The sequence below is a fragment of the Gobius niger genome (assembly GCF_951799975.1).
Source record: "Gobius niger genome assembly, contig: SCAFFOLD_77, whole genome shotgun sequence".
Taxonomy (NCBI): domain Eukaryota; kingdom Metazoa; phylum Chordata; class Actinopteri; order Gobiiformes; family Gobiidae; genus Gobius; species Gobius niger.
In genome coordinates this window covers 79,538-93,458 of record NW_027639241.1, presented here as the reverse complement: position 1 = coordinate 93,458, position 13,921 = coordinate 79,538, and the positions used below count along the sequence as shown (strand labels likewise).

The 13,921-nt window shown below is 49.0% G+C and overlaps 1 protein-coding gene across 1 annotated transcript in view; it reads left to right on the top strand.

Annotated features, from left to right (window-relative positions):
• The window catches only part of LOC306982698 (integrin beta-1-like), a 39,493-nt gene that overhangs the window by 13,671 nt on the left and 11,901 nt on the right, over positions 1-13,921 (top strand). The window contains exons 2-9 of the mRNA XM_079583166.1: positions 4,760-4,820; positions 4,895-4,980; positions 10,711-10,933; positions 11,005-11,175; positions 11,355-11,593; positions 11,662-11,817; positions 12,901-12,996; positions 13,074-13,163. Of these exons, the coding sequence (XP_079439292.1) occupies positions 4,760-4,820; positions 4,895-4,980; positions 10,711-10,933; positions 11,005-11,175; positions 11,355-11,593; positions 11,662-11,817; positions 12,901-12,996; positions 13,074-13,163 (1,122 nt within the window). The remainder of the gene's footprint in view (positions 1-4,759; positions 4,821-4,894; positions 4,981-10,710; positions 10,934-11,004; positions 11,176-11,354; positions 11,594-11,661; positions 11,818-12,900; positions 12,997-13,073; positions 13,164-13,921) is intronic.

Genomic DNA, 13,921 nt, shown 5'->3' with positions numbered 1-13,921 from the left:
CCAAGTGCATTCTCTCCTCTTTGCCATTGTCGTCACTTTTTATTTCCCTTGTGTGTTTTTGTCACTTTTTTTCTTTCTTTTTTGCTGGATTTTTGTCACTTTTTTTCTTTTTTTCTGTTGGATTTTTGTCACTTTTTTGCTGGATTTTTGTCACTTTTTTTCTTTTTTTCTGTTGGATTTTTGTCACTTTTTTGCTGGATTTTTGTCACTTTTTTATTACTTTTTGCTGGATTTTTGTCTTTTTTTCTGTTGGATTTTTGTCACTTTTTTGCTGGATTTTTGTCACTTTTTTTCTTTTTTTCTGTTGGATTTTTGTCACTTTTTTGCTGGATTTTTGTCTTTTTTTCTGTTGGATTTTTGTCACTTTTTTGCTGGATTTTTGTCACTTTTTTTCTTTTTTTCTGTTGGATTTTTGTCACTTTTTTGCTGGATTTTTGTCTTTTTTTCTGTTGGATTTTTGTCACTTTTTTGCTGGATTTTTGTCACTTTTTTGCTGGATTTTTGTCTTTTTTTCTGTTGGATTTTTGTCACTTTTTTGCTGGAGTTTTTGTCACTTTTTTTCTGTTGGATTTTTGTCACTTTTTTGCTGGATTTTTGTCACTTTTTTGCTGGATTTTTGTCTTTTTTTCTGTTGGATTTTTGTCACTTTTTTGATGGATTTTTGTCTTTTTTTCTGTTGGATTTTTGTCACTTTTTTGCTGGATTTTTGTCTTTTTTTCTGTTGGATTTTTGTCACTTTTTTGCTGGATTTTTGTCACTTTTTTTCTTTTTTTCTGTTGGATTTTTGTCACTTTTTTGCCGGATTTTTGTCACTTTTTTTCTTTTTTTCTGTTGGATTTTTGTCACTTTTTTGCTGGATTTTTGTCTTTTTTTTCTGTTGGATTTTTGTCACTTTTTTGCTGGATTTTTGTCACTTTTTTTTCTTTTTTTCTGTTGGATTTTTGTCACTTTTTTATTACTTTTTGCTGGATTTTTGTCTTTTTTTCTGTTGGATTTTTGTCACTTTTTTGCTGGATTTTTGTCACTTTTTTATTACTTTTTGCTGGATTTTTGTCTTTTTTTCTGTTGGATTTTTGTCACTTTTTTGCTGGATTTTTGTCACTTTTTTGCTTTTTTTTTTGGTTGGATTTTTTTCTTTTTTTTTTCTTTTTTTCTGCTGGATTTTTGTCATTTTTGTCGCTTTTTTGTTGTGTTTACATCCTCATTTTCTTCTCGTTTTGTAGTCCATGTTCTGTAGAAGCTTTTAGATTTGGAGAAAACATGTTCAGGTGGAGTTAAGAGCTTAAAGCACCAGTGTGTTCATCAATGGGGAGGAAATAATGAAGAAAAAGTTGTATCCGTTTTTCTCTGCCCTTTTGTTTCTCCAATGATACAAATGAACATTCTGCTTCTATGTGACATATTTGAGAATCGTTTTTCCTCCATCATCACTTTCTGCTTTGGATTTGGGCCGTGCTGGATGTGGGGATTCCTCTTGTTCCGTCTCTGTGACGTGATGCTCCTCGGTCTGGAGTCTGTTACAGAGGAATGTGGGGGGGGGGGGTGCACATGACGTCACCTCAGTCGCTCCACATCAGGCCCACAGTCTGATTTAGGACTCTCTCCATGATGATGATGATGATGAAGCAGCTTCAGCCCCTTCAGTCTCTGTGTCTGTAGGACTCTCTCCATGATGATGATGATGATGGAGCAGCTTCAGTCCCTTCAGTCTCTGTGTCTGTTTGTCAGAGACATTCAGGAAGTTCATTATCCCTGATTGTTCCCATGTGTTCCTGGACCAGTCGACTACTCGAATGCTTTATGTCCAGTTTACAAACAGATCTGCGTTCCTGTTGTTCCATGAATTACTGTGTGAACGAGGAGCTTTAACCTCTGACCCCCGCCTTGCCTTTAAATGGTTCTGTTCTGTGTAACATTATGCACAAGGTTTAAACGCTTTTCATGTGCAGTGAACATGGAACCACTTGTGTACGAGTCATACGTCTCATCATCATCATCATCATCATGGACACGGAGGGTTCACCGAGGGGGTGTGGCTGGTACACTTAGATATCAGGGTGTTTGTTGTCGTTGTTTGGAAACAACGACCACAACTAATGAAATAAAAATGAATATTTGATGCTTACTATGATAATAAAGGGTTAAAGAGGTTAAAGAGAGAGGCTAAACCCCTGACCTTTAACCTCAGCCTCACCGGAGCAGCTGGAGGAAGAGTTATGTGCAGATGAAGGGTCGTCTGAGCTGTTTCTCTTATGTCCACAGGACAAACTGTTGGTCTCGTTCCTCCTCGTCTTTAATGCGTCTGTACTTTCATTAAGTTTGATAAAGTTTTTCCCATTTTGATACGGCGGCTGTTCAGCCTCTGTGTCTCTTCTAGTTGTGTTAGTGCATCTGCCCAAATATCCAGGAGTCAGTGTCTCCTCAGAGTCTCCTCAGAGTCTCCTCAGAGTCTCCTCAGAGTCTCCTCAGAGTCTCCTCAGAGTCTCCTCAGAGTCTCCTCAGTGTCTCCTCAGTGTCTCCTCAGAGTCTCCTCAGAGTCTCCTCAGAGTCTCCTCAGAGTCTCCTCAGAGTCTCCTCAGTGTCTCCTCAGTGTCTCCTCAGTGTCTCCTCAGTGTCTCCTCTGTGTCTCCTCAGAGTCTCCTCAAAGTCTCCTCAGTGTCTCCTCAGTGTCTCCTCAGAGTCTCCTCAATGTCTCCTCAGTGTCTCCTCAGAGTCTCCTCAGTGTCTCCTCAGAGTCTCCTCAAAGTCTCCTCAGTGTCTCCTCAATGTCTCCTCAGTGTCTCCTCAGAGTCTCCTCAGTGTCTCCTCAGAGTCTCCTCAATGTCTCCTCAGTGTCTCCTCAGAGTCTCCTCAGTGTCTCCTCAGTGTCTCCTCAGTGTCTCCTCAGTGTCTCCTCAGAGTCTCCTCAGTGTCTCCTCAGTGTCTCCTCAGTGTCTCCTCAGAGTCTCCTCAGAGTCTCCTCAGTGTCTCCTCAGTGTCTCCTCAGTGTCTCCTCAGTGTCTCCTCAGTGTCTCCTCAGAGTCTCCTCAGAGTCTCCTCAGTGTCTCCTCAGAGTCTCCCCGGTGTCTCCCCGGTGTCTCCTCAGTGTCTCCTCAGTGTCTCCTCAGTGTCTCCTCAGTGTCTCCTCAGTGTCTCCTCAGTGTCTCCTCAGTGTCTCCTCAGAGTCTCCTCAGTGTCTCCTCAGTGTCTCCTCAGAGTCTCCCCAGTGTCTCCCCAGTGTCTCCCCAGTGTCTCCTCAGTGTCTCCTCAGTGTCTCTTCAGTGTCTCCCCAGTGTCTCCTCAGTGTCTCCTCAGTGTCTCCCCAGAGTCTCCTCAGTGTCTCTTCAGTGTCTCCCCAGTGTCTCCTCAGTGTCTCCTCAGTGTCTCCTCAGTGTCTCTTCAGTGTCTCCCCAGTGTCTCCTCAGTGTCTCCTCAGTGTCTCCTCAGAGTCTCCTCAGTGTCTCCTCAGTGTCTCCTCAGAGTCTCCTCAGTGTCTCCTCAGTGTCTCCTCAGAGTCTCCTCAGTGTCTCCTCAGTGTCTCCTCAGTGTCTCCTCAGTGTCTCCTCAGTGTCTCCTCAGAGTCTCCTCAGTGTCTCTTCAGTGTCTCCTCAGAGTCTCCTCAGTGTCTCTTCAGTGTCTCCTCAGTGTCTCCTCAGAGTCTCCTCAGAGTCTCCTCAGTGTCTCCTCAGTGTCTCCCCAGAGTCTCCTCAGTGTCTCCTCAGTGTCTCTTCAGTGTCTCCCCAGTGTCTCCTCAGTGTCTCCTCAGTGTCTCCTCAGTGTCTCCCCAGTGTCTCCTCAGTGTCTCCTCAGTGTCTCCTCAGTGTCTCTTCAGTGTCTCCCCAGTGTCTCCTCAGTGTCTCCTCAGTGTCTCCTCAGTGTCTCCTCAGAGTCTCCTCAGTGTCTCCTCAGAGTCTCCTCAGTGTCTCCTCAGTGTCTCCTCAGAGTCTCCTCAGTGTCTCCTCAGTGTCTCCTCAGTGTCTCCTCAGTGTCTCCTCAGAGTCTCCTCAGAGTCTCCTCAGTGTCTCCTCAGTGTCTCCTCAGAGTCTCCTCAGAGTCTCCTCAGTGTCTCCTCAGTGTCTCCTCAGTGTCTCCTCAGAGTCTCCTCAGAGTCTCCTCAGTGTCTCCTCAGAGTCTCCTCGGTGTCTCCTCGGTGTCTCCTCAGTGTCTCCTCAGAGTCTCCTCAGTGTCTCCTCAGTGTCTCCTCAGTGTCTCCTCAGAGTCTCCTCGGTGTCTCCTCGGTGTCTCCTCGGTGTCTCCTCGGTGTCTCCTCGGTGTCTCCTCAGTGTCTCCTCAGTGTCTCCTCAGAGTCTCCTCAGTGTCTCCTCAGTGTCTCCTCAGTGTCTCCTCAGAGTCTCCTCAGAGTCTCCTCAGAGTCTCCTCAGAGTCTCCTCAGAGTCTCCTCAGAGTCTCCTCAGAGTCTCCTCAGAGTCTCCTCAGAGTCTCCTCAGTGTCTCCTCAGTGTCTCCTCAGTGTCTCCTCAGTGTGAGCCCTGAGCCGAGTCATTGGTGATGACTGCATGTGTCCTCGCCCTGTGACGTCATCTGCAGACCTGAGGAAGTGTCCATCGCTCAGACTCGTTCCTCACACTCACATTTCTGAATCACTAAAGAGGAACATTGGAGGATCTGTGTTACTTTGTCCTTCCTGGTCCGCTTGTTTCAGCCGTTTCTCCTGCAGTGTCCAGGTCTTCAGCAGCTTCAGTGTCTGGAGTCCGTTGTTCTCATGTAGATGTTATCTCCAGTTAAAGCTCAGGTTCTGATGACGTGTTGTCCTGTTGCAGATGGACGTGCGGCTCCTCTGTGCTGTGGCTCTGCTGCTCGGACTCTCCGCGGCTCAGAAAGGTCAGTCCGATATCTAACTTCTCCATCCTCCACATGCTGAGACTGTCCCTGACGCTTCCTGTGTCGTCCTGCAGAGGGCAGTGTTTGCATCAAGGCCAACGCGCAGTCGTGTGGGGAGTGCATCCAGGTGTCGGAGTCGTGCGGCTGGTGTTCAGACGAGGTACTGATGAAGGGGGGGCAGAAACGGATTCATTTGACTACTTTTTATTATATTTATTATTATATTATATATTATTATTGATAATGTCACCCCCACAGCCATAAAAAAAAGTAATTTTCTAACATTTGCGAGACAAACGACAATGTTTTTTTTGTTTTTACCGGTCTAAACCTGATCTAAATCAGTCTATACCTGGGCTAAACCAGTCTAAAAGTTGTCAAAAGAAGCATAAACCAGTCCAAACTTGATCTATGCCAGTCTTAACCAGTCCAAACTTGATCTAAACAAGTCTTAACCAGTCCATACTTGATCTAAACCAGTCTTAACCAGTCCAAACTTGATCTATGCCAGTCTTAACCAGTCCAAACTTGATCTAAACAAGTCTTAACCAGTCCATACTTGATCTAAACCAGTCTTAACCAGTCCAAACTTGATCTAAACAAGTCTTAACCAGTCCATACTTGATCTAAACCAGTCTTAACCAGTCCAAACTTGATCTATGCCAGTCTTAACCAGTCCAAACTTGATCTAAACAAGTCTTTACCAGTCCAAACTTGATCATACCAGTCTTAACCAGTCCAAACTTGATCTATGCCAGTCTTAACCAGTCCAAACTTGATCTAAACCAGTCTTTACCAGTCCAAACTTGATCTAAGCCAGTCTTAACCAGTCCACACTTGATCTAAACCAGTCTTAACCAGTCCAAACTTGATCTAAACCAGTCTTAACCAGTCCAAACTTGATCTATGCCAGTCTTAACCAGTCCACACTTGATCTAAACCAGTCTTAACCAGTCCAAACTTGATCTAAACCAGTCTTAACCAGTCCAAACTTGATCTATGCCAGTCTTAACCAGTCCACACTTGATCTAAACCAGTCTTAACCAGTCCAAACTTGATCTATGTCAGTCTTTACCAGTCCAAACTTGATCTATGCCAGTCTTTACCAGTCCAAACTTGATCTATGTCAGTCTTTACCAGTCCAAACTTGATCTAAACCAGTCTTTACCAGTCCAAACTTGATCTATGCCAGTCTTAACCAGTCCACACTTGATCTAAGCCAGTCTTAACCAGTCCAAACTTGATCTATGCCAGTCTTAACCAGTCCAAACTTGATCTAAGCCAGTCTTAACCAGTCCACACTTGATCTAAACCAGTCTTAACCGGTCCAAACTTGATCTAAACCAGTCTTAACCAGTCCAAACTTGATCTATGCCAGTCTTAACCAGTCCAAACTTGATCTATGCCAGTCTTAACCAGTCCAAACTTGATCTAAGCCAGTCTTAACCAGTCCAAACTTGATCTAAGCCAGTCTTAACCAGTCCAAACTTGATCTATACCAGTCCAAACTAGTCCAACCCTGATCTAAACTGGATACTTTAAGTATTACACACTTGGTGGAAAAAGGTAGAGATGATTCAGTAAAGTGTTCCGAGCTACCGCAAACCACTTTGTGTCCTCTCCCCCTGGCCCAGCGCCTCGGTCCCTCACCTGGCCCAGCGCTTCTGTCCCTCACCTGGCCCAGCGCCTCTGTCACTCACCTGGCCCAGCGCCTCTGTCACTCACCTGGCCCAGCGCCTCTGTCACTCCCCTGGCCCAGCGCCTCTGTTACTCACCTGGCCCAGCGCCTCTGTCACTCACCTGGCCCAGCGCCTCTGTCACTCACCTGGCCCAGCGCTTCTGTCCCTCACCTGGCCCAGCGCCTCTGTCACTCACCTGGCCCAGCGCCTCTGTCACTCACCTGGCCCAGCGCCTCTGTCACTCACCTGGCCCAGCACCTCTGACACTCACCTGGCCCAGCACCTCTGACACTCACCTGGCCCAGCACCTCTGTCACTCACCTGGCCCAGCACCTCTGTCACTCACCCAGCGCCTCTGTCACTCACCTGGCCCAGCGCCTCTGTCACTCACCTGGCCCAGCGCCTCTGTCACTCCCCTGGCCCAGCGCCTCTGTCACTCCCCTGGCCCAGCGCCTCTGTCACTCACCTGGCCCAGCGCCTCTGTCACTCACCTGGCCCAGCGCCTCTGTCACTCCCCTGGCCCAGCGCCTCTGTCACTCACCTGGCCCAGTGCCTCTGTCCCTCCCCTGGCCCAGCTCCTCTGTCACTCACCTGGCCCAGCGCCTCTGTCACTCACCTGGCCCAGCGCCTCTGTCACTCCCCCTGGCCCAGCGCCTCTGTCACTCACCTGGCCCAGCGCCTCTGTCCCTCCCCCTGGCCCAGCGCCTCTGTCACTCACCTGGCCCAGCGCCTCTGTCACTCCCCCTGGCCCAGCGCCTCTGTCACTCACCTGGCCCAGCGCCTCTGTCACTCACCTGGCCCAGCGCCTCTGTCACTCACCTGGCCCAGCGCCTCTGTCCCTCACCTGGCCCAGCGCCTCTGTCCCTCACCTGGCCCAGCGCCTCTGTCACTCACCTGGCCCAGCGCCTCTGTCACTCACCCAGCGCCTCTGTCCCTCACCTGGCCCAGCGCCTCTGTCACTCACCTGCCCCAGCGCCTCTGTCACTCACCTGGCCCAGCGCCTCTGTCACTCCCCCTGGCCCAGCGCCTCTGTCACTCACCTGGCCCAGCGCCTCTGTCACTCCCCTGGCCCAGCACCTCTGACACTCCCCTGGCCCAGCACCTCTGACACTCCCCTGGCCCAGCACCTCTGACACTCCCCTGGCCCAGCACCTCTGACACTCCCCTGGCCCAGCACCTCTGTCACTCACCTGGCCCAGCGCCTCTGTCACTCACCTGGCCCAGCGCCTCTGTCACTCACCTGGCCCAGCACCTCTGACACTCACCTGGCCCAGCGCCTCTGTCACTCACCTGGCCCAGCGCCTCTGTCACTCACCTGGCCCAGCGCCTCTGACACTCACCTGGCCCAGCGCCTCTGTCACTCAACTGGCCCAGCGCCTCTGTCACTCACCTGGCCCAGCGCCTCTGTCACTCACCTGGCCCAGCGCCTCTGTCACTCACCTGGCCCAGCGCCTCTGTCACTCACCTGGCCCAGCGCCTCTGTCACTCACCTGGCCCAGCGCCTCTGTCACTCACCCAGCGCCTCTGTCACTCACCTGGCCCAGCGCCTCTGTCACTCACCCAGCGCCTCTGTCACTCACCTGGCCCAGCGCCTCTGTCACTCACCTGGCCCAGCGCCTCTGTCACTCACCTGGCCCAGCACCTCTGACACTCACCTGGCCCAGCACCTCTGACACTCACCTGGCCCAGCACCTCTGTCACTCACCTGGCCCAGCACCTCTGTCACTCACCCAGCGCCTCTGTCACTCACCTGGCCCAGCACCTCTGACACTCACCTGGCCCAGCACCTCTGACACTCACCTGGCCCAGCGCCTCTGTCACTCACCTGGCCCAGCACCTCTGTCACTCACCTGGCCCAGCACCTCTGTCACTCACCTGGCCCAGCGCCTCTGTCACTCACCTGGCCCAGCGCCTCTGTCACTCACCTGGCCCAGCGCCTCTGTCACTCACCTGGCCCAGCGCCTCTGTCACTCACCTGGCCCAGCGCCTCTGTCACTCACCTGGCCCAGCGCCTCTGTCCCTCACCTGGCCCAGCGCCTCTGTCACTCACCTGGCCCAGCACCTCTGACACTCACCTGGCCCAGCACCTCTGACACTCACCTGGCCCAGCGCCTCTGACACTCACCTGGCCCAGCACCTCTGTCACTCCCCTGGCCCAGCGCCTCTGTCACTCACCTGGCCCAGCACCTCTGACACTCACCTGGCCCAGCGCCTCTGTCACTCACCTGGCCCAGCACCTCTGACACTCACCTGGCCCAGCACCTCTGTCACTCCCCTGGCCCAGCACCTCTGACACTCACCTGGCCCAGCACCTCTGTCACTCACCTGGCCCAGCACCTCTGTCACTCACCTGGCCCAGCGCCTCTGTCACTCACCTGGCCCAGCTCCTCTGTCACTCACCTGGCCCAGCACCTCTGACACTCACCTGGCCCAGCGCCTCTGTCACTCACCTGGCCCAGCACCTCTGACACTCACCTGGCCCAGCACCTCTGTCACTCCCCTGGCCCAGCACCTCTGACACTCACCTGGCCCAGCACCTCTGTCACTCACCTGGCCCAGCACCTCTGTCACTCACCTGGCCCAGCACCTCTGTCACTCACCTGGCCCAGCACCTCTGTCACTCACTCCTGCTGCGTCAACCCACTCGCACCATCGCTCAGTCCGTGTCCCGCCTTCAATCCCCAAATCCACACAAGAGCCAGCGCAGGAGAACAATAACAACATCTCTGATAACCCGTGCAGAGTTTGCGGACCTCGACCCCGTCCCGGTTTTCAGGCTGGGAAATGTGGTCACCCTATATCTACTTATTAAAGAGACTGTAATCAGGTTAACATGGCACATTTAGCTTTTTGCCAAATATATTGTTTAAAACAGACTTAGTGGAGTTACTCTCTATATCCAAAATCATGAATGAAATGAAGTTGAATAATATAGTTTTTTTTCTTAATTTTTAAAATAATGTGTTAGGTATCGGATCGGGACTCGGTATCGGGCAATTCTCAAAATCAAATGACTCGGGGGCAAAAAAACCTGATGGGGACATCCCGAGCCTCTGTGGTGCCAGTGCGTGTTGAACTCTCACATGGAGGCGTGTCAGAGGACATGCCGCGGCGTGCTCCGAGCTGATGTGCAGGGCTCGGGGAAACACATTCTCAGGCGAAGACACCAGGAGGGGGGTGAACACGGTGTACACAGTGGGACAAAAACCTTTTTAGTTTGAACTGATGAGTTTCTGAAAGCCTGTGATACTGAAGGAGGAACATGAGGCGATGTCATTGCACCAGGGCGTCTGCAGAGTTGGACAAGTCAAATTTAAGACTTTTTAAGACCTTTTTAAGAGCACAGAATCTCAAAAATAAGACCTGTTTTTGAACGCGCGATATATAAACGGACTGTAAAGAAAATCAGTCCCAAAAATCCAAGAGTCAAACTTGTTTTTGATTTCACAGTGGGACGTACATTTAAACAACCATTCAAGTTTGAACAACCTTATCCCATAATAAGAATATTGAGATTGAATAATTCACAATTATCGACTGAATGAAAGAAAACAACAGATATTTAGTTTGTGTATTTAAAATGCTTTGTGATACTTGAGCTGGTAAAACATTCACTGTTTCTAAAAATAAAAGCAGCTTTTCCACTCGTTTGCAAAGAACAAAACACTGTCAACTTTACAACTCATTCATTATCATTATTATTTTAATGATATTATTATTGGGCCAGAATCTAGTCTGGGTTTTCTGTTTTCTAAACTTGTTTGTCAGATGTTTTGATGAACAAAGTGAGAAACGTGTTTCTAAAGTCACAGGACTTTCTCTTTCCTTCTGTCCCTGAGCAGAGGAGCGTTCGCTTTGAGTTTCCCAACATTCGGACAAACTTTATTGTGATTTATACCGTTCATGACCTAACAGTATAGTGAGGTCACCTGCTGCTCCTCAAAGCGTCTCCGTGTGTGTTTCTGAGACTCACCAGGGCACGTTCCGTGAACCTGATGAGGCCAGTCATCTGAAGGACTTCTCACATACTACAGTTTCTATTACTGCAGCTGCTTTAAGGTTCAGGAGCATCAAACTGTCTTATCATGTTTTTAATCATGGAGTTTGAATGAAACGAAACAATAATGAAGTGTTGTAATGAGATGGTTCAGAGCTCATGAAGGACCTGAACGTCCATGTGAGATGTTTCACACTGACCTGTTTCTCTGCAGGCGTTCCTGAGCGTGGGCGAGGCCAAGTCTGCTCGCTGTGATGACCTTCAGTCTCTGTCTGAGCGCCGCTGTCCTCCTGAGAAGATCGAGAACCCTCGAGGAAGCATCACCATCGACAAGGACCAACCAGTGACCAACCGTAAGAAGGACTCCCCCGAGAAGCTGAAGCCGGAGCAGATCACCCAGATCCAGCCGCAGAAGCTCAGCCTCACCCTCCGCTCTGGTACAGATCATCTACAGAAGAACATCTGTGGAGGGTCAGTGGTTAAATCTCTGCTCACGTGCTGTTTCCAGGTGAACCTCAGACCTTCTCTCTGAAGTTCAAGCGTGCGGAGGATTATCCCATCGACCTGTACTACCTCATGGACCTGTCCTTCTCCATGAAGGACGATCTGGAGAACGTCAAGAACCTGGGCACCGACCTCATGAGGGAGATGCAGGGGATCACCTCTGACTTCAGGATCGGTAAGGACCCGGATGCCCTCCCAGCCTCCTGGAGTGTCACTAAAACCCTCTCAGAACATCAGACTAAATGTGCGGTGATGTGTTGAGTTTTCCTCCTCCACAGCGTTCAAGTCTGTGTTCAGTTCCTTTAGCTTTCGTTTGGGTTATTTGTTTTTTTTTGGTCTTTTTTTGGTCCTCAGGCTTCGGTTCGTTCGTGGAGAAGACGGTGATGCCGTACATCTCCACCACCCCGGCTCGGCTCCAGAACCCCTGCACCTCGAACCAGAACTGCACCAGCCCCTTCAGCTACAAGAACGTCCTCAAGCTGACCAACAAAGGAGACGAGTTCAACCGCCTGGTGAGCCAGCAGCAGATCTCCGGGAACCTGGACTCGCCCGAGGGCGGCTTCGACGCCATCATGCAGGTGGCCGTGTGCGAGGTGAGCACCTGTAAAGACGGGCTCTCCCTGGAGAGCGTTTGGTGACGCTGTGGTTTCTTCTTCCTCAGGACCAGATCGGCTGGAGGAACGTCACGCGGCTGCTGGTGTTCTCCACAGACGCCGGCTTCCATTTCGCCGGAGACGGAAAACTGGGCGGCATCGTCCTGCCCAACGACGGGAGGTGCCACCTGGAGAACGACATGTACACCATGAGCCACTACTACGTACGCAAATACTTTATATATGTACACCATGAGCCACTACTACGTACGCAAATACTTTATATATACTCACATGAACACCATGAGCCACTACTACGTACGCAAATACTTTATATATGTACACCATGAGCCACTACTACGTACGCAAATACTTTATATATGTACACCATGAGCCACTACTACGTACGCAAATACTTTATATATACTTACATGTACACCATGAGCCACTACTACGTACGCAAATACTTTATATATACTCACATGTACACCATGAGCCACTACTACGTACGCAAATACTTTATATATGTACACCATGAGCCACTACTACGTACGCAAATACTTTATATATACTCACATGTACACCATGAGCCACTACTACGTACGCAAATACTTTATATATGTACACCATGAGCCACTACTACGTACGCAAATACTTTATATATGTACACCATGAGCCACTACTACGTACGCAAATACTTTATATATGTACACCATGAGCCACTACTACGTACGCAAATACTTTATATATACTCACATGTACACCATGAGCCACTACTACGTACGCAAATACTTTATATATGTACACCATGAGCCACTACTACGTACGCAAATACTTTATATATACTCACATGTACACCATGAGCCACTACTACGTACGCAAATACTTCACCCGTTCTGTCATTGACCTTCTGTCTCTCTCGTCTGTGTTTGTGTTTGTTTTCTTTAACCCGGGTTGTTTTCTCTGTGTTTGTTTTCTTTAACCCGGTCTGTTTTCTCTGTGTTTGTTTTCTTTAACCCGGGTTGTTTTCTCTGTGTTTGTTTTCTTTAACCCGGTCTGTTTTCTCTGTGTTTGTTTTCTTTAACCCGGTCTGTTTTCTCTGTGTTTGTTTTCTTTAACCCGGGTTGTTTTCTCTGTGTTTGTTTTCTTTAACCCGGTCTGTTTTCTCTGTGTTTGTTTTCTTTAACCCGGGTTGTTTTCTCTGTGTTTGTTTTCTTTATCCCGGGTCTGTTTTCTCTGTGTTTGTTTTCTTTATCCCGGGTTGTTTTCTCTGTGTTTGTTTTCTTTAACCCGGTCTGTTTTCTCAGGATTACCCGTCCATCGCTCACCTGGTGCAGAAACTGAGCGACCACAACATCCAGACCATCTTCGCCGTCACCGAGGACTTCCAGCCCGTCTACAAGGTCAGCTCTTCTACAGGGACTCTGCTCTGCTCTGCTTCATCAGGAACTTCACTCACGTCTGTCCCGTCTTCTTTCAGGAGCTGAAGAACCTCATCCCCAAATCAGCCGTGGGAACTCTGTCGTCCAACTCCAGCAACGTCATCAAGCTCATCATCGACGCCTACAACGTGAGTCTGAGCCCGTTTACATGTGACGGTGTCCGAGCCGTGGCCACGCCCCTTTAGCGTGTTTCCCTTGTGTCGTGTGTGTGCGGCGTTTACCTCCTGATGAACACTTTCCTAACTGCTGCTCCAGGACAGAGGAGCGGAATCATCGACTGCTCTTTAGGTCAGAAAAGACACTTAAACTGGAGCTCAGTTTAAGACACAGGCTCCGCTCAGGGGGAGGGACCAAAACTGACAAACACACCTCACTCTAGTTGTTTTAGTTTCACTCAACAGCAGGTCTTTGTTACTTGCGAGACTTGCCAGTTGAGTGATACTATAGGACAGGGGTAGGCAACGTCAGGCCCGAGGGCCAAATCCGGCCATTCAGCACAGAACCTCTGGCCCTCAAGATGATTTTGAGAAACATTATCACACACATCAGAGAGTACTTTTAACATCATTAGAGTTAAATGGGAGAAAGGAAAAGGTAGAAATACTGTCAATGCACCCACTGAGGTCATATACAGTATTGTTAATATAACACTGGTATTTGAAGGAAGTGCACTAGAAAGAGAATAATCGTTTTAAGGAAGAAATGACATAAATCTACTTGAATTAAGAGATTAAATATAAGGATTGAGTAGATTTGTTCTGGTTTTAGATGAGATAAAAAGTAGTATTTATTCTCTTAATTCAGATATTTTTTGTGACATTTCAAGTGAAAAACAATTGTCTGATTTGAAGTGGGTTTTATTCCTGTTCCATTGGTGCTATAGCAT